Source organism: Lepisma saccharinum, chromosome 13 (assembly GCF_977018435.1).
Source record: "Lepisma saccharinum chromosome 13, izLepSacc3.1, whole genome shotgun sequence".
Classification (NCBI taxonomy): domain Eukaryota; kingdom Metazoa; phylum Arthropoda; class Insecta; order Zygentoma; family Lepismatidae; genus Lepisma; species Lepisma saccharinum.
The window spans coordinates 62,885,642-62,906,120 of record NC_139241.1 but is presented as its reverse complement, the minus strand read 5'-3'; the positions used below and the strand labels follow the sequence as shown (position 1 = coordinate 62,906,120).

General features: G+C 38.5%; 1 protein-coding gene across 1 annotated transcript in view; it reads left to right on the top strand.

Annotated features, from left to right (window-relative positions):
• Positions 1-41: 41 nt before the first annotated feature.
• LOC145997364 (ATP-dependent DNA helicase DDX11) overlaps positions 42-20,479 on the top strand; it is a 44,644-nt gene continuing 24,206 nt past the window's right edge. The window contains exons 1-7 of the mRNA XM_083134324.1: positions 42-160; positions 6,311-6,470; positions 13,385-13,645; positions 14,524-14,763; positions 16,106-16,272; positions 18,970-19,204; positions 19,856-20,008. Coding sequence (XP_082990450.1) covers positions 6,321-6,470; positions 13,385-13,645; positions 14,524-14,763; positions 16,106-16,272; positions 18,970-19,204; positions 19,856-20,008 — 1,206 coding nt within the window. The 5' untranslated portion in view covers positions 42-160; positions 6,311-6,320. The remainder of the gene's footprint in view (positions 161-6,310; positions 6,471-13,384; positions 13,646-14,523; positions 14,764-16,105; positions 16,273-18,969; positions 19,205-19,855; positions 20,009-20,479) is intronic.

Here is a 20,479-nt window from a genome sequence, read left to right as displayed (position 1 = left end):
TCAATACAAGTGAGCGTAATATCATATGTGTGCGTTCTTGCGATGCCCAAAGAAGCGACGCGATGCGAATCGCTGTTTACTGTTTTAGCACATACGTCGACGGCGGGAACCATCTCCAATTTGGATAATCACAGCGGAGCAATAGAAATACATAAATAAGGTAATTAATATGAGGTGAAAAATGAAGAAGTTTTCTAAGCGAGCGTTTGATTTCATTACTTGACACGAATGACAATGATTTTTAACGTACACCTCATTGTGTAAAGTACGAAGGCAGAAATACTGTTTCTGCCTCTTTTGAGATTTATGTTATGGCGCTTTTTTTTATTACAAAATTAATACAATACTTATTGTAATGTGTTTTTACCGTGGCAGTCCTGTTCCATGAAGTTTATTTATCGTGTCAATAATAGAGTTTAGTGTTATTAAATTAAATTTAGTAAAATACTGAACGATTTTACTGCAAACCATACAACTCGTTAATCCAGCATCGCGTACAGCCAAGAAAATCCAACGATTACGTATTTAAACATTATACATACTGTGTTGTTGCATAATATGTAGTAGGCTATTCTGTTCGTATGTATGCACAATTAAATTGATTTTAATAACACCATTTACTTCAAATTTAAGACATTAGTATGCCTATATCGGAGTGACTATTGTCACCAGGTGGTGAAGCTATCTTTTCTATTTACTGCTTTAGAGCTATTTTCACCAGATTTTAAACCGCGCTTTTGCATGATCTACAACCTGGCCTACTAAATGTATGTGTGCATTCTTTAGTTGATTTCTATAAGCTTATCTCGGCGTGCATTTATTTTCGTATGGGCAACAACAAGTAATTTTGGTAACAGTAGGGTAAGCCGGAGACGGATTTCTTAAAATTTACAGGAGAAAAGACGAGAAAGTACTTACGGAATTGTGTTCTTGAGGACTTTCTGAAGCCGGAGATATTGTTTTTTGGAATCGTGCTACGTATTTTGCCTGTGAATAAGCTATTGTTCGTCAATCATGCATCTCCGTTGTGCGATAGCTCGTGCCGCCATTACCGTTGACTACGTGAATCAAATGTTCCGTGCGTTCGGTTATGTAACCCCCTCACAGTGTAGCAACCACGCGGTAGTTTTACAAGATGACGTGTGAGCGGGGTTTTTCTTCCAATTTAAGGTAAATCCGAAAGGTAGGAAAAATTTCCTGAAAGAGTAATACGAGAAAAACCGATGTTGTCCGGATATGCGTGATTGAACATACTAAGGAATTGTTTAGATAATGAAGCACATATTTAGGGGTGAAATGAGTGCTAATGGAACCTAACCTAACAGGCCTAACCTAACCTCGTAGGCATACCTCGACCATGAAGATAAGGACGTAAAGTAGAGTTTAGCCTCAATTTTCGCTTAAAAACCTTTTGTGAATAGTTTGTGCGGCATTTATCGGCGCACCGCGAACGCAAAGAAGCATTCACCATGCTGATAAGGACGTAAAGTACAGTTTAGCCTCAATTTTCGCTTAAAAACCTTTTGTGAATAGTTTGTGCAGCATTTATCGGTTCATATGTTTGGAAACACTGCACATCAGCTGACGATACTGCATATCAGCTGACAATAGACAACGTGACTCAAGATTTGCCCGCCGATCAATAAATGATTATAATGTTAAAAGTAACGTGTTTTTCATGGAAAAAAGTTATGGCCAGCTTCAAAAATCTTCCGCTATGCATATGAGGTAAGTAGCAATGATTTTTATTTGAAAACAACCGAGTTTAATGTGTCTCCGGCTTACCCTACTGTTACCTACCGTAATTTTTCTGCACACTATGAAGGTGGAAAAATACCGCACGATATTCCAATATGAATTGGTGCTGGTAATATGTCACATGACGTAAGTATGAAGCGGTATTTAATGCTTTCATTGTTAGGTTAGCCAGGTCAAGTTTAGGGCTGTTTGCATTAAAATTCTGTAAATAATTCCAACATCAGATCATGTAATTTCTGGTCTTAGCACTTTCCGCTATTCTCACTACCTGGTGACAGTAGTAGTTGCGCCAATTTTAAATTTAAATTAACTCCTTAGCAGTAACTTAGGTAATAGGCCTACTGCAAATTAAATTAAAAGTCTGGTCCATGGTCGCATTCTACACCCTCGATTTTGCAAGGACTTTTTAATTTTTTTTATGTGTGTTTACAATTGTGAAGAACAAAATTCTGTAGCGCGGAAACATGTATTTACGACTGTACAGCTGTTTAAAGTTAAGATGTAGCCGTTTGAAGTTGCGAGGTGGAAGTCTACTTGCAGCCATGTTAGTTTCGTTGCACACTACCGATGGATGTATGTAAATGTCGGTTTTTCAGTCCTATGCCATAAGAAATGCCATGAAATTTGCTGTCGATTCCGGGCTCTGCCTCTGGGGTAGTTAACCTACCGCCCCGCTGTCGCGGCCCCGCCTTTCTCTATAGAGTCCCTGTGGAAGGCATGTTAAAAACTGGCCGAGTCACCTGCCCCAACACTATTTTCCGCACTGACACATGAATGTTCCAAAAAATGAGGACTCAAATTTAACCTCAGAAGGTAACTTACCTCTTTTTTTCGAAGGGCAGGCGCTGAATTGCGGGTCGAAGTTGAATTTGGAAGTCCAAAAGAGAAGTAAGTTGTATGTCAAAAGTCTTTTGTCCTTTTCCACAGAATACTACCCTCTCCTTACATTCCATCATAAAAATAAGAAGTTTGAAATTATCCCATCCCACAAGTCATTCAGGAAATACAACCCTCCCTTTTACAGCCTGTAATTGCCAAAAAAAAAGAAATGTGCATGATGTTTCACAAGATAACGTATTTACACTCCCCGCCAATACATCACACAATTAACATATCGCAATCGCAAATTATCCCATTGCAAGTCACTCATAAGATGAAAAAGTTGGTTTGAAGATGTGCGCCTGTGACATGAATCCATGATGGACCTAAAAAACCGTATGGATGTTACATATGTAAGGAATTTTAATATTAAGGAAACGTAAGTTTCGTAGCACGTAGATCTAAAAAATTACCTTCCGCGCAATTTTGATACACCCTTTGTTATAAAAAACTAATTTTTGTGATGAAAATATTTGAAATGTGCGGGAAATCGAGGGTGTAGAAAGAGACCAAGGAGCCTTTAAGTCCACTTTATGCACAGTTAGGCTAATCGGGACTGTACCTACATTTTGAAATGGGATCCGGACAACAGTGTGCCTCCAATGTGTATCGAACCAGGGATTCCTTGATTAAAAGGTGAAGAAGTTACCACTACGACATCAGGAAGGCCCTCAATACTGCTGATGAATGTAAAAAAAAATATGATAAAGTACCGGGTGTCCGAGAAGTCTTTGTATGAAAACAAAAATTAACTGTATCCGTTATATGCAACACAGACATGAAAAAATGGTACCAAAATGTTCGGAAACTATTCAAGTTTTATTGGCAATAGGAAAGAAATCAATATACCTCCACGTGAGCACCCTTGGTAGCACGGAGTACATCTAGTCGAAATTCAACTTCTCGCCATGCATTAGCCAACATCACAGGAGGGATCGATGTGATGACTTGGGTTATCCGTTGTCGCCGAGTTGCAAGATCGGATACAGGATTTCTGTAGACATTGTATTTCACATAACCCCATAGAAAAAATCTAAAGGGGTTATGTCTGGAGATCGTGCAGGCCACGCTGTCGGTCCATCTTGACCAGGAAATGTCTGACCAAGGTAGGAACTAACCTCCACACTCCAATGTGGCGGTGCACCGTCTTGTTGAAAGATAACATCTAGGTGGTATCCTAGCAATTGCGAGATACACTCCAGATGTTACGGTGTCCTCACAGAAAAAGAATGGTCCGATAATTCTGTCATGCAGCAGCGTGCACCAAACATTCACCTTCGGGCTGTCCCATGGTCGACACCCTCACCTCATGAAGGGGCTCTTTAACCCAGATACGCACGTTGTGTCTATTCACTAAACCACTGACATGAAAGACCACCTCGTCTGAAAGCAACACGTTCCAGATTATCCATTATCAGCATCAATGCGTGATAACATTTTCACCGCAAAGTTATACCGACGTTTGCCGTCATTGGGCAACAAAGCCTGCAGGATTTGCACTTTGTATGCACGAAACAGTAAACGTGTGTGTAACACATCGTGAACAGACCTTTTTGGCATCTGTAATTCACGTGAGGCTGTACGCACGGATTTCTTCAGACTGCGCACAAAAGCCACTCCGACATCTTCCACCCTTTCGCCTGAGGTTGATGGTCGGCCACTTCTCGGTGCGTCAGCAACAGATCCTGTGGTCTTGAATTGTCATACCACGACTAAATGCTTCTAACATCGGGTGGCACCTTTCTGTACGATGTCTCTGCACTGTTTTTTGTGACCTGCTCTCGTGAAACCACAGGACACACTCAGCTTTTTCCTGATTTGTGTACATTTCCGGTTTGTTGGACACTGGCACTGCTACACTACTGCAACGTTACAGAAACCTGAAACAAAATAAACTTGAATAGTTTACGAACATTTTGGTACCATTTTTTCATGTCTATGTTGCATATAGCGGATACAGTTAATTTTTGTTTTCATACAAATACTTCTCGGACACCCGATTCAATGCTCTGGTCAGGTAATTACTTTTGCTGGTGAAAATAGCCCATAAGCTGTTCTCAACACCTGATGAAAATAGCCTTATAGGCTATTCTCAGCACCTGGTAAAAATAGCCTTATATGCTGTTCTCACCACCTGGTGAAAATAGTTGCGGCCTTTATATATATATATATATGCACAGGCTCCTTTATTGAAGAACTTTTTTTCTGTCGCCTGATGGCACAAGTTCCGAACTAATCATTGAATACACACATCTTAACATGGTTAGATTTCTGTTTGCCAATATTTAGTCTAACAACTTTTGAACCTTTTATAATATTGATACACTGTACTGAATAATGTTATTAATAGAGTTACAGTATATATTGTGTGTGTAATGCTATGATCAAATTCTGTGTCCTATTTGCAACCACTTGTCTACATTATAATTCAATATTTATTTTGTTCCTGATGTCTTTTGCCATCCGAAGAAAAAAATTAAAAAGAAACAAAGTGCATGAGTTATTTTCGACAAGGGTTGGCAACATGCACAATATTATTTTTTTAAAAAAAGACAGGAATTTCAAATATACATACATGGAATTGGAAGTAAAAATAAAAACTTACCAAAGGCTGAAACTAACACGTTTGTTCAATTTCCCGCAACTCCTCGTCGCTTTCCAATTCCCCAGGTGTGTCAAAACCATCTAGTATATTGTTTACCTCCCGCTCCAAATCCTCCAGCCGTATAACCGAACTCATGTTCGCACAACATACACACACAAAAAAACAGTAAAAAACATACCTCTCATTACACACTACCACGACAATCAAAACACAAAAAAAATATGTCACTCCTTTTGCAAACATACGAAAACTATGCACACGACATTACTGCAACGCCTCTGTGAACTCAAATGAAGTGTCCTTTTAAAAATAAATGGGACAGTCAGCTGGAAAAATTACATGAGTTATTTTTAGCCCCGATACTACCTCTTACTCTGCCCCTTTCATCTTCTGAAGCAAGCATTGTGCAAAGTCCATTTCATCCGCTGAAAGGATATCACCGCAAACACTTTTGACAACAATGCTCCCTTCCCCTCTGACCATGACCTGCTTCGGCATGTTGAGAAGGAAAACAATAGACAAACGATTTCATTTCCTCATACGTCGCTTCTCTGCAAGGAATGAGATTATAAATAACCATTGTAAACAAGCATTTACAACGGCGTCAACTCACTTCTGTGAGCTTTGTCATTCGATAACTCTTTTACTACGTCGACAAAGAGGAGCAGCTGCTGCTGACGTCATTAGGGAGTTGAAGAGCACCAGCGTCGCTGTCGATGCATATCGACTCTTGGTTTCAAGTTCCACGCACTTCGAGTCATGAGCATAGAAAATGAACAGGGTTGCAAGGCAACGAAAGAAGGTTCTGTTCCATCGGTCAAGGTATGACCGACCGGGACTGTGGCCAAAAGTGGCATCGGTCAGCACATGGCCGATCGGGACTTAAAAGGTTAAACTGTAGGTCCAGTCTAAACTAGCCTATCTGTGCATAATGTGGACTTAAAACAAGAACTCAGAATCATTTTGGTTGAATTAGTTTTTTGTGTATTGAATATAGATAAAAAATAATTGGAGAGGTATGAAGCATCCACTTTCAGATTTAATCATTCAAATGTGATTTTGTTGTAGGTAGTGAAAGATGGACAGCACAGAGGATGAGCCTCTGCAGCCCCCAGATGAATTTCCGTTTCCGTTCGAGCCATATTCCATTCAGAAGGACTTCATGAAGAACCTCTACTGTGCATTGGAGGGAGGAAAACTTGGAATTTTTGAGAGCCCAACTGGCACTGTGAGTTGTTTGTTATCAGTATGCAGATTAAATTGTTGTGGAGTTAAGTTTTATAGGGATGCCACATTTAATATTCATGCAATGAAAAATTAATTTTTTTCCAGTATCACTTTTTTTTTACATTTTTGTTGATTTTATGTGGAGTTGCAGCATGAAACTGAATTTTGAGTAGGGTTCCCACTGACATGGACATTCTAATAAAGATAGGGAATTTTGAAAATACATCCAAAACCCTGGAAAAGTCAGGAAATCAATTACTTTTTACATGTTCCAGGATTTGGGCATGGAAATTCTACTTTTTTCTTTAACCATCTTCTTATAATTTCTTTTTTAATGATGTTGAATGAACTTTATTTTCTTGAATAGGAAGTATAGGTTAACATTTAATCATTAGCAGATGGCTAGTTTCAAATGAAACCACCTAGATTATGCATTTCCAGACATGGTTTCAAATGAAACAACCATCACATGGCAAAATTATCACATAATTTCTTGAAAACTACAGATGATAATTCAGTTCTGTCCTTTTTTTCATTTATGTACTTATGAAGACATGACATACTGGAATGACAAAACAATGTATTTATTGTTACTATTTTTAACAAATGCATTTTTAAATTGTCAATTTTTTTCTCCAAAAATATCTTATGTAACTTATGAATGGATATTATTCTTCAACCACTGCTTTTTGCTGATATATTTTACTTTTACATGTAATTATGACATTTTTTAAAAAAACTTTTACAACATGCAACAAATATAGGGTCCAGTGGGAAGCATCCAATTTTCAAAATTCCCCAAAAATTACGATTTTCTAAATTTAATGCATATTTTTCTATTTTTTCCCTCCCAAATTTGTGTGTCCTTGATGTGTGGTATTTTGTTGTTCTTCCTTGCAAATTTGATACATTCAGTGTTCATAGGGCTGACAATAGAAGCAATTTTCCGGAGATTCTTAAAAACATGGTAGGAAAATGTACCTCTCACCTTTCAAAAACACGAAAAATGAACATTGGAATGTGTTTTGTGAAAACAAAATACATGTCTCTTATCGATTGAACACATTTGATTGGTTAGTTAATTTTTTAAATTGGACATTTAATCAGCTGAGTTAACTTATTAAATTGATAACATATTGTAGATTTGTTTGTGTACTCACTATTAAAGGAAAGAAATACGTTAAATAGTATTGATTAATTTAACTACTTACGTGAGTGAATATGGAGTGTTATTACGACAATGCCTCCATTATGCATTGAATTTAGACTTGCAATTTAGAATGTTAGGAAAATGTATAAGGGAAGCATATGGGCAGCTGGAACGGCTTAATCGAGATTGTTACAGATTACACTTGGAGATAGGGAAACAATTAGATGAAGTAACATGGAAGCATATCGAGGAACAACATTTTAGAATGGTAGAAAAAGCGAGGGTCAAAGATAAGGAAATCTTTAAGAAGAAAATTGCAAAATTAGAAATACCCCAGGCGATAATAGGGAGAGGGGAAATAAACGAAAGGAAAGAAGAAAATAGCGAAAACGTGTTGAATCTAACAACACACAAACCCCCAAAAGCCTTAAGGGAAATCATGAAAATGGGGCATAAGTTTGCCATCAAAGGCGAAAACATCTGGAAAGAGGAATTTATTATCGCAACGGAAAAATGGTGTTGAAGTTAGGTGAAAAAGAGGACAGGTTAGAAATTATAAAAAAAGTTCGTGCTGTGATTGACGAACAAATGCAAAACGAAATTAGGAATGGTTATGGAACCAATGGTAAAAGTAGGACACAAAAAGAGGAAAAAGACAAAAAACTCAGGGAAAGGTTACATAAGGTGAAAAATGGGTTAAAGATAATAGTGTATACCTGATCAGGCCTGATAAAGAAAATAAAATGGTAATAATGGGGACGGAGGAATATCATAATAAGTTAGAAGAAAGCTTCAAAAACAAGGATTACGAAGAGGTTAAGGGAAACCCGATAAATAAAATAAGAAAGGAAGTGAGGAAATGTATAGAAACTAGTATCACTCTAGGAAGCGGGGATAAAAAGAGACTTATTAAAGACGTTAAAGAGTGCAACATTCGTACTGCTTTTGGTATTCCTAAGACACATAAGACCGGGGTTTCACTTAGACCCATAATCTCGACCTACGAACACCCGGGGTTCGGGTTGGCTAAAGTATTGGTAAAAAAAATCAAGAAAATGAACAAGGACACACAGTATAGTTTCAAAAACTCTGTTGAGGTTAAGAAATCTATCGAAAGGTTAGCGATCGGGAATGAAGATATGATTAGTAGCTTTGACGTGATAAATTTGTATCAGAGCGTACCTAGAGAAAAAGCGGGAGACTTCCTTCAGATGTGGTTGTTGGAAAAAGGGGTCGAAATTCTCACCGCTTGGGAATATGTTAGGTGGTTCTTCCTTGTAACCGCTTATAATTATTTTTATGTTAACGATAAGATTTTCAGACAGAAAGAAGGGTTGGCAATGGGCAACGTGGTATTGGGCATTGTGGCTAGCATTTTCATGCATTTTGTAGAAAAAGCTGCTTTAGAGCAAACAGGATGTAGTTTAAAATACTATGGGAGGTACGTCGACGATATTTTAATAATCGGGAGAGAAAAAGAGCTTGATATTTTTTTTGCCGAATTAGGAAAGCAGCAAAAAAGAATTGGTTTTACAAGGGAAAACCTCGTCAACGGGAAGATTAATTTTCTAGACTTAAGTATCACAAAAACCGAGAAAGGAATAAAATCAAGGGTTTTCCATAAACCGAAAGCTGGTGACTTGTATATCAACAAAAAATCTGAACACACTGGAAGGATTAAGACAAATGTTTTTCTTAATTTTTTCATCAGGGCAGAAAGGCTATGCAATGAAAGAATAGAAAAAGAAATTTCATGGATAATGGAGGTAGGCTTAAATAAAAAGGGTATACAAATCAAGAAATGAATAAGGTAGCTAGAAAAGCGCGAAGGATCATAAAAAGGGAGAACACCAACGACCCTAATGGCAATGCAAAGGAGGATGCTGAGGTAGGGAATTTGATTAATAAGGATCTTTTTGTCGGAATCCCTTATTATAAAGGGCTATCGGAAAAAATAGAAAAACTGTAAGAGAATGTGGTATGAAGGCCCCCCGGAACATTGAAAAACATTTCACTGAATATAAAAAGGGGGGAAGGAGCAGGGAATCCCGGAAGAACGAAAAGGAATTTATAGGATAGAATGCGAATGCGGCAAAGAATACATAGGACAGACCAGAAGAAGTATGTGCATAAGGTGGGGCGAACATGACAAGGATATTGGGGAGGGAGTACCCAAACTCATCTTTCTGAACGTATTATTGAAAGTGGGCATAAGATTGTAAAAAAGAAAAGTCATTAGGAAAGATAATAATAAATTAAATAGGAATGTTTATAAAGCTGCGTATATTTGCACAATATAAACTCAACAGAGACGACGGTAATTTAGAGGTCGGATGGATCAGTTTTCTTAAAAAATGGGATAAGGCATTGAAAACTAATGCTAAAATAGGTTTCCATGTTACTTCGGAGGTCATCAAAGCAGCAGCAGAAGAACGAGAATTCACTTTGGATTGGTGACATAAGAGATATAGGAGGGGAGCTTTTTCCTTCCGGTTGAGGTGGGGGCTGCTCACCAGTGTAGGCCTCACAACCAGCCTGGGCTCGTAACGGCCACTTGGGATCCTTTTTTAGTTATTTTAATATAAGTGTGGAGTATTTTTACGAAGTTTTTAACATGCTGAGATTTTTTAATTTGGAATATGGCAGAGTTTTTGTAAATGTTCTTAACCTTAACCAAATCCTCATTCAACACTTCTTTTACGCGGCACTATGCTCTGTGCCTAGAAACATCCATGAACCTAATGAAGGAGGCAGTTTGACCTCCGAAACATTGTCCTAATAAGACTTCATATTCACTCACGAAGTAGTTAAATTAATCAATACTATTTAACGTATTTATTTTATTAAATTGACAGCACTTATTTATACATCTTTGTGTATGTGTGTAAATATGTGTATGTATGCATATGCCTTGTATATGTATGATTGTGTGTATACTTTTATTAATATAGGGGAGACCGGGGTAATTAGAACAGGAAACAGCCTGTAGAAGTTCCACTGTAAATTACTCAGAAAGTTCCTGATGGATTTTTTAAAAATTTCTACCATTTAAAAGGACATCTTTTGCATATTTTTGAAAAAAATAATGACCATACCTGCATTGCAAATACTTGTCCAAAAAAAAAATTGTCATGACACCATAAAATTGTTCCAATTACCCCATTTGGGGTTAATGAAACATAAGTTAGAAATTTCAACTGAATAGCTTTAGATTGCTGTTGGGGTAATACGAACATCATATATAAATGTCCCATTTACCCTGCAAATTTGAACGCAATAGCTCTACTTCTTCTGGAGTTATCAATGCTTGTTTAAATAAAATCCCAAGTTAACGTCTTTTTTTCATAAAGTTCAATTTCCCAGCTGTGAAACAAATATGTGTGAATGAAAATCAGTGTTCTATGATTTATTTGAAAGGTTACAGGCCATTCTACAATGTAGTAAAGAAAAAACTTCTAATAGTTACATGTACAATCTAGTATACCCAAGCGAAATCAAGCAAATTACGCAATGTTCTAATAACCCATTTGCAGAAATTTTTGGGGTAATAAGAACTTTGCTTATAAAAACCAGGCAAATTACCCATAGACAACCAAACTCACATGAAATGATGTGTGCCCTTATGTTTTATTATAGGGGTGAAGAAAATTTTGAAAGGGTTCTTTCATTCACATCCAGTATATGCAGAAGCAGAGAAACACCAAGCATGCGTCACATCATTTTTGCTGGTGTATAATAAAAGTCAAATAAAACTTACTTTTGTGTAGTTATTCCAATAACAAATTTTCTGCATGTAGGTTTAGTGTAGGTACATAGGTATGAAATGTTATTACACCAGTCTTTTCGTTTTAAATTATTCTACATTAACATGTTCCAATAACCCTATAAGGGGGGATTTTGGTTTTTTGGTTTTTGTCTTGATTGGAGTTTGCTTTAAAGTTGGTTTTACAAAAGGTTAACTTTAAATATATAATATATCAAAAACAGCAAAAACAAAAGAGAACCACGCTTCACGCGGCCACACGCAGACCCTATTCCACGTGTGGTGTTCCGTATAGTAACAGATATCCCCTGAGATATCTGTTAAGCAACAGACGAACTTTGGCCTAACTTTAATAATTGGTAACTAGAGGAGGGCTTAATAGGCTTATGATTCACTAAAATGATAGAAGGTCAGACACCTTTAAACGACATATTTATTCATTGAAAAGAACATCGCTTGTGGCATAGCTGCCACCAAACATGAGCACTTCACTGTACAAGGCACAAAAAAGATATACAAAAGATTTTGTACTTACATATCAGCCGTTTTCACACTATATCACTCATACCTGGGGCTTTACACACGCTATTTCACTCTTTATCGCCACATCCCGACACATGGACAAATTTGTGGTACACCACACTAAAAAATTACTATTAGGTGCTTCCTTGGTGTAACAAAGGCTTTGGGGGGTGATAAATGAATTTTCCTGGCTTTTCTTGGATGGATGGCTAAGAACAACTTGGATATTCTTTGATATCCTATGGATGCTTCTATGGCGTCATTCCTGCCGACCATGTGGTCTGGATTTCCACATGGGATGAGGGACACAAAACTCGCTATTTTGCTGAATTTTCACTGGGATCCCTAAATGCACTTGTGGACACAATATCCCACTTGGTCACACACACTTAGGCCTGTGTTTACTGTAACAGGACCTTAGATCCCTTTTCCCTTTATGTATCCTTTGTTACTGGCCCAGGTGGCCATTCTCACACTGGATTTTACCAGCAACTTCCAAGCTGACCTGCTCTCAGGTGGGTCTGTAATACAAGTGAGTTTGACTAGCAAGCTCAGAACACAATAGGCCATCTGAAAGTCCCCTCTGTGACGTCACAGCCTTGACGGCTTCTCATTGGCCAGCTGGAGTCCTTTGAGATCTTTCCTTGTCTTTGGGAGAATTGCCACTTTCTCCCACCAGATGGCAGAGTTATCAATTGCTTAAAAAGCATAAACAAAAGTGTTTTTTCAGCTTTTCTGGCTTAATTATGCCAGATAATTGCAAATGAGTTTACTTTTAATAAATTAGGCATTATTTTACCTATGGGTGAGTGTTATCTCTGATTTTCAGTAAAGAATAAAAGATTTAGTAAACATGTGATTTGGAGCACATGGTTTTTGTTCTCCAAAATGGCTACTGTTAGCCTAACAATGGTTGGTTCTTTATAAATAAAGCATTTCTACCCCTCCCATGAGTGACAACTGGTTGATAAACATGACCCATGATTCTAATTGGGGGTGGGGGGTATAAGTTTCTGGGAAAATAGCTCTCACAAGCTTTCCCTGATGCCAACCTAATGGCCCTTGTACTTAGGTTGGCCTGTGGTTATTTGTGTGTGGGCATGTATGCCCAATGCTGATTGGTCATAACCCCATGTTCTAATTACCCCGGTCTCCCCTAATTTTAATTGTACACTGTATAAAATTGTACTCTTATACTTTGCACAATTATCGGAGTAATTGTTTTTTCTCTCCTTCCTTCCTTCTTTCGTTTACTAATGTATTGTATTCTTACAGTTGGTACTTACGTATTTTCATTAATCTATAGGATGTCTAAAAATAACGTAACTGAAATGTTACCTTTGTTTTGAAACACCCTGTATCTATGCTTATTGTAATTGGAGCCAGAGCTCTGATTTCGGTGATAAGTAAAAATATAAATAAGTAATGTTTGTGCAAGGCAAAATTCATGCTCTGAGAAAGATATTGTATTTTCCTGTAGGGTAAGTCCCTGAGCTTAATCTGTGGAACCCTGACATGGCTCCGTGACCACAGTCAGCAGGAGCTGGACTCTCTAAGGGAGAGGATTGAGTCCTTGGAGTGCGAGCAGGAGCAGGGCAACGGAGGGGTCGACTGGTTCACGCAGCACGTCATGCGGAAGGAGGGGGAGATGAAGCAGCTGCAGCTCAGCAAGGAGCTCAAGAGGATCGAGGAGAAGAGAGAACGGCTGAAGAGGATCAGGGAGAAGAAGGATCAGTTGAAAGTAATTTGAAATCAGTTGAAAAAGTAGAGGGTGATTCATATAAAACTAACACATTCCATTATCAATTTATGTGAACGAGAATAAAGCTAGCAATAACTTATTACATCTGAAAATGACAAATGCAGTCCAGGATGCATTAATAGAAAGCAAGTCTAATTCTCTTGTTAAATACAGCTTCAGTTTCCATCTTAACTGCCCTTTTGGTAGGGGTTTTCATAAAATAAATATGTATTGCCTTAATTGCTAATTTCCAACTTTACCTAAGTAAGGGCCGAATAAATAAAGGTTGAGCCAAATTTCATTTTTCTTAACCTTTATATATTCGACCCTTACTTAGGTAAAGGTGAAGAAAAAGTAAAGAATTTTGGTAGATACCCTGTTTAATAACCTTTACATTGCATGCTGAAAATGTCCTCCCTCCCTCCCTTCCTGAAAGCACTGCTGGACACTTTGAACATTTCATATTCCAGCAAGTGATTTTGCTTGTAATGTTTTCCTTCAGTGTCTGATGGCATGTAGTGTATACTTTTTCATTAAGATACTGTCACAGAAAGATGTCTGAGGGTGTCAAGTAATCTATGTGGCCATAAGTTTCATGAAATTGTACACTCTTCATAGAAACTTCGGATCACCGCCAAGGACTCATTGTATGGTACGTGATGCTATCCTGTTGAAATAACCTTCAACTGCTTGATTGCTCAATAACAATTGGGACAAGATATCAAATCCCGCACAGTTACACACTCTCTGGAGAGTACTTTACTCCACATTAAAATGTTTACACGAGCTAAAACCAACTCTAAATGTTCATAAACAATAACATTTTCACAAACTATGTAAAATATTTCACTTTATTAATCGCTTGGTTGTTTCTGTAGAGGAAATCCATCCAAACCCTGGACACAGAGTTTGATCAGCTGTTCCGGCAAAAGAAGGACATTAAGGAAGCTGTTGCGAGGGACCTTGCTTCTGGAGCAGAGGAGGGTGGTGGCAACCCAGAAGATGATGATGATCTCATTTTGGAGGAGTGCGGAGGGCAGGAAGCTGACAGCACGGAGTCGCCTGAGAAGGAGAAAGATGAGACTGAGAAGAGCGAAGAGGAGTATGAGGAAATAAAGGTAGATTAATAGTTATTCAAAAGTTCTGTGCCGTGGCCGTGCGGTCTTAGGTGTCATGCTTTGGGCTCTGACTGCAGATAATTAGACGTAAGCGAGTTATATACTTTTTCCACGAAACTTACTTGTAGAGGTTCTATTAATTTTGGTGGCCTCTGCCACCATCCACTTGGGAATTTGTTGCTTCACTGTGGGGCTGGCTTCTAGACCCATACACAGGCTGACATCTCAGGAGAAAAGAGGAATTAATAGAACTTCTACAAGTAAGTTTCACGGAAAGAGTTAGTAACTCGCTTACGTACTTCATCTTTTATTCGCCAAGCATGAACAACAGATAAGTAAACAATAAATGTACTTCTACTGTTTTTTGATGTGGGGATTTTATATGGAAGGTTCTTCTGATTCAGACCATGCACAGACTAGTGTAGGAAAAAGCGTGATTAGAAAACACCTTAAACATCAAAAAAGAAAATCGCAAGCTGTGATTTAAATAAAAATGTGCTTTAAATTTTTAAGAAGGTATCTTTTTAATATGTAAATAAAAATCATGGTGTTTATCCACCCTGGTTCAACATGTCTCTCCTTGTTACTTTTGTCAGCACTTTGATTCAACCCACTTGCACATTCTTGGCATTTTCAGGCGTACAAACTCTAAGGTTGTGAAGTGATGTTTACTTTAACCCAGAGTTACTTCAGATTGATTTGTCTGTTTTTCAGGACCCCATCACGTATCAAAGTGAGCATGGAAGCTTCTTTGGGTCCCTGGACAGTCTTTGTGCAAACTTGACACAACCTTGCATGTGTCCTTTCCCAGGTTTCGCCATAGGAAAAGTGCTTTTTCCACCTCAACAGTAAACTGTCTGTTGTCTGCCTTCTCACACACTAAAGTGTGGGTTTCACCTTCACCCAATTCAGACTAGTGACATCGCTTGGAGCAATTTCCATGAAGCATGTGAAGTGCAACACTGCTGGTCCAGTTATATAGTTTTATGAGATATTTCAATTGTGTCACCTGTGTCACCCTGTATGTATTAATGATTGAATCAAAATGCTCTGTGCTGAATTATTTACTTTTGGTTCATGAAGAAAAGGGTTTCAGATGTATAGAGTGACCACAAGGAAAAGAAACTTCAATGAAAAGTCCCCGTGTGCCTATCTCCCCTTCCATTCAACTCCGGCCATAAGAAAGCATGCTTCACTCTCCCCCTCCCCTCCACGTGGGAGCACGATGCAGAGGAGTCGCGGGTCCGCAGATTTTTTTGCTTGTGGTTCCACTATAAGAATATTGTAAGTTCAGTGAATTAGATAGTCACAATTGACTAACCACTACTGTGCTTTGTTCCAGGTCATCTACTGCAGCCGCACCCACTCGCAGCTGTCCCAGTTTGTTGGGGAGGTGAAGAGGAGTCCTTTTGCCAGCGAGACAGCCTTGGTGTCGCTGGCCTCTCGCCAAAGCTACTGCATCAACGAGGCTGTCAGGAGGCTCAGTTCCATCTCCCTTGTCAATGAGAGGTGGGTTACCTCTGTCCAATTCAGTTAGTTTTTATTTTTCTGTTGTCGATTTATGTTGAATAAACTTCAACATTTTACCACTCATGTTATTTTTATTCCAATGATTTGGAGACTTAATCTGCCTGTCGAGAATAAGTTATTCTAACTCAACTGCATATTGAACACAGCTGTCTCACCCAGGGTCACTTGCTACAAGGGCTGGACCCTCTAATATGTCTAATATGCTCTCCTCAGGCAGACTTTTCATAATCCCAACTGTTTGTATTCCCTGTTGGGAGAATATGATAGGGTTTTTTAACAAATGTTTTTTGCTTTTTATGAAGAGCTGGTCTATTACACTGTCTGTGAGGAAGTTTTTAGTTTATTCTTATTTTAAATGTGTTGCGTTTGTCTTGTGCAGATTCCTTTACAACCTTCCTCAAGGGGCTTCTTACACTCCTTGTTTTAATCTTTTAAGTAAGAAGTTTAGATAAGGGGATATTTCCCCATTCACATTGAAGGGTGCAAAATGGTCATATGTGCCAATGCACCCAACAATTTTAATTCAATCAATGTAAACATATTAATCAATACTTGATCTGTACTGGCTGCAAAATTCTCCTAGCTTATTATTTTTTTTAACAAATACAAAGGCTGTCGCAGAGAAGGTGAGACAGATTTTTTCCTGGCGTGGTAACACTGCCTATGGTTTCAGCACTAGTTGCGTCGTGTAGGATGACGCATTCTGTTTCCGTAGCAAGTTGTCACTTGTTGCGAAACAATGTTAGTGAGCAACTATGTTGATTTACGTGGAACGTGTTTCGTTTACCCCTCCAGGTTTTTGTGTATAACATTGCTTTTCGCGATGAGTATTCAAGATGAACAGCGACATGACATAAAATTTGGTTGGCATTTAGGGAAAAGTGCTGCGGAAACATATGCATTGTTCCAACAGGCATATGCCGATAAAGACAGACTGAGTAGAGCCACAGTATTACCAAGGAGTCATTGAGACTCTGAGCCAGCACGTAGCAAAAAAGAGGCCACATTTGAAGAACTCCTTCATATTGCACCACGATAACGTACGCCCGCATACTGCGTGGGCTTTTCAGGATTACGCGATGAAGAGAAAAATATAAATATTCCAGCATACAGCCCAGACCTTGCACCCTGCGACTTTTGGATATTTCAACTTTTAAAGGCCGCTTTACGTGGTTGTCATTTCATGACTAACAAAGAAGTGATCACCGTCGCGCAAGTTTTCTTCAGTTCGCTACCTGACGACGAATTTTCAAAGACATTCACAAAGTGGCAGGAGTGTATGGATGCTTGCTTAGCTGTCAATGGTGCCTATTTTGAAAAAGATGTACGTCTACTCGATATGGCTGATTCTGAATAAAAATTTTGTGGTTTGTAATTTTTTTTGTTTCATTTTAATGATTCTTGGAGGGGTCCATGTACATGCTTGTCTTTTAACTGCTACGCAGTCACTACTTTTTGACCTATTGCGCTCGTTTTGGTCTCAATCGGCAGCTAATGAACCAAATTTTCACCCTAGTACGTTTGCTAGTAAATGGAGGTCGTTGTTTTCCTATACAGGAATTAGTCTCACCTTCTCTGCGACAGCCTTTGTATAATAGTATAAGTCGTATATGCTCGTTCTGTAAAATGGATGTCTAAATATGTGGTTACATTTTAGCATAAATTGTTGCACAGTGAATGAGCCATTCATCTTCTTCATGGACCTTTTGCAATCATATTTTGGATCATTGGGCTTACATTGGCATCGGGCTTGCTGATACCCATTGGAGGCACATATTAGCTTCTTATTTCTCACCCCTTGTGAGCAATCAAGTTAGGCAAGCTGTGTGAGTGATCTACTGTTTTGAATCTATAATCCCTTGTTTTCTATATCAAAGTAAACCTTGATGCGGAATGAGTTTCAGTCCTGGTCATTCCCCACTTACCTTTATCCTTGTTTAGTCTCAGTTCTTCCAGAGGACACGTACTTAGGTGGAGCTACGGGATTGAATGACTGAGCATCGTCTAATCCTATAGAGGATGCTGTCCTTTGGGATGAAGAGACTGAAATATTTTTAAAATTCTGTGCATAATAGATTGAAAAGAGTTAACCTTCACTCTATCAAAAGAAACATTCTTTTTCATTTCACCAATGGATATTAATTACTGCTGAGCTGATACTGTAATACTTTTCCAACATTTTGTAAATTCACGGGGTCCACAAAAATGTCATACAAAAACTTTCGGGAAGTCTGATTATCCTGGACGTTATTCAAAATTCAAAGTTTCCATTGATTTTGTACCAAAATTATTTGAAGAGACTGTATTATGTGATAACATAACTGGTATTTTTATGTTCTGATGTAATCTTTGAATATTTTAATGCAAAATCTTTATCAGTACTTTGAACAACTTTTAATTGTTACCATTTTGAAACATCAGTATCAATATCGGTTCGAAGTGATACCAGCTCAATCCTAAATTTAATTAAACTGAAAACTGGGATAATTAATCATCCTTAAGATATATCTCGGGACACCAGAACCTCTGCGAAAAATGGGACTGTCCTGGTAAAACCAGGACTTGTGGTCACCCTACTCGACCAAGGAATAGATTGCTTGCTTTATGTGATTTTACATATTTTAATAAATTGTGGTGTTGTTTACTTTAACTTTAAAGTGACATGCTCATTGCCAGGTGCCTGGACTTGCAGAGGAAGAAGAGCAAAACGACGCAGGTATCGGATGACGGGCGGACAGTGAAGAAATCCAAAGGCTCCAGCGGGTGTCCGTATATGAGGCAGGGAGCGATGGAGCGGCTGCAAGAGGAGGTGTTGGGGGAAGTACATGACGTGGAAGAGGTGGTGAATGCAGGCCGGGAGCTCAAGGCTTGTCCCTATTATAGCACCAGATCTTCAGTCAAAGACGCTCAGGTATTCTTCTCTTCATTTTACAGAGAGAAGTAGTGAAGCCTCTTTCTGATCCATAATATCAGTTAAAATTCACATACCAGAACTCATGTTTGGCATGGGGAATGTGCAAATATTTTGTGATTACGTAACAGGTATTTACATATTTTACTGTAATTTTTAAAATATTCTAAACTGAAGCTGGTAAATTGATGCTTATAATTGGAGCGGAATACTCACCAATATTAATCAATAATTTGAACAACTTTTGATTGTTACAGTTTTCAAGTATTGCTATTGGTGAGGATTGTAAGAGTAGGGCTGAGCTGATATCGGTAATCAAAAGTATCGGTTGGATTTTATTTACCAATACCGGCCGATACCTTTCTGCCATTTTAACCGTTCACCACAAAAATTCTGCACAAGACTTTCGCAGAATCTAATTATGCTAGAAATTAGGCAAAATTAGAAGTTTCTATTGATTTTGTACCAATATTATGTCAAAAAACTATAGTTCTTTGTATTCTGATGTACTTTTTTTAATATTTTAAACCATCGGTATCAGTATCGGTGGAAATCGGTAAGACTATCAGTATAGGTTCAAAGTGGTATCGACTGAGACCTAGTATTAATTAAATATTGTTGAAGTGAGATAAATGTGATGTCTTATTGCAGGTGGTGGTGGTTCCGTACCAGACTCTCCTGCACCGGAAGACTCGGCAGGCGAGCGGTCTAAAGGTGAAGGGGAACATCGTTGTCATAGACGAGGCTCACAACCTGCTAGACACCATCAGCCATATCCACAGTGCGGAAGTATCAGGGGCTCAGGTGAGTGGAAGGATGCATTCGTTGAAGAACTGCTGTGATATTCCAAATTCTAAGAAATTACTACATTCAGGGGCGATTCCTCCATGTAGGAAGCAAGGAACTTCCTACAGTTCATTTTGTGTTATAAAATTATGAGCGCAATGTGCGAACAATTGCCTATGTTAGCTACTGTCAAGAGTTGACTGTTCTTGATCGCTCCAGTAGCAGTCTAAAGATGATGGACACGGGCTTTTCTGCCGCTCGCTGAGGAATCTCGGCGGTCATCCTACAGACAGATGGATGTGGGGTGGAAGGGGCAGTGCAAGGGAGTGGGGAAAGGTTACGAAGATCGCTGAGGATCGAGGAACCAACAAGACTTTCCTCAATCAGCGATGCCAACTCCAACAAAATGTTACTGAACCAAGCACAATTAGATCTTTTTTGGCACTTAGCACCGTTTCTAGCATAATCTGCAAACGCCAATCCCTGAGA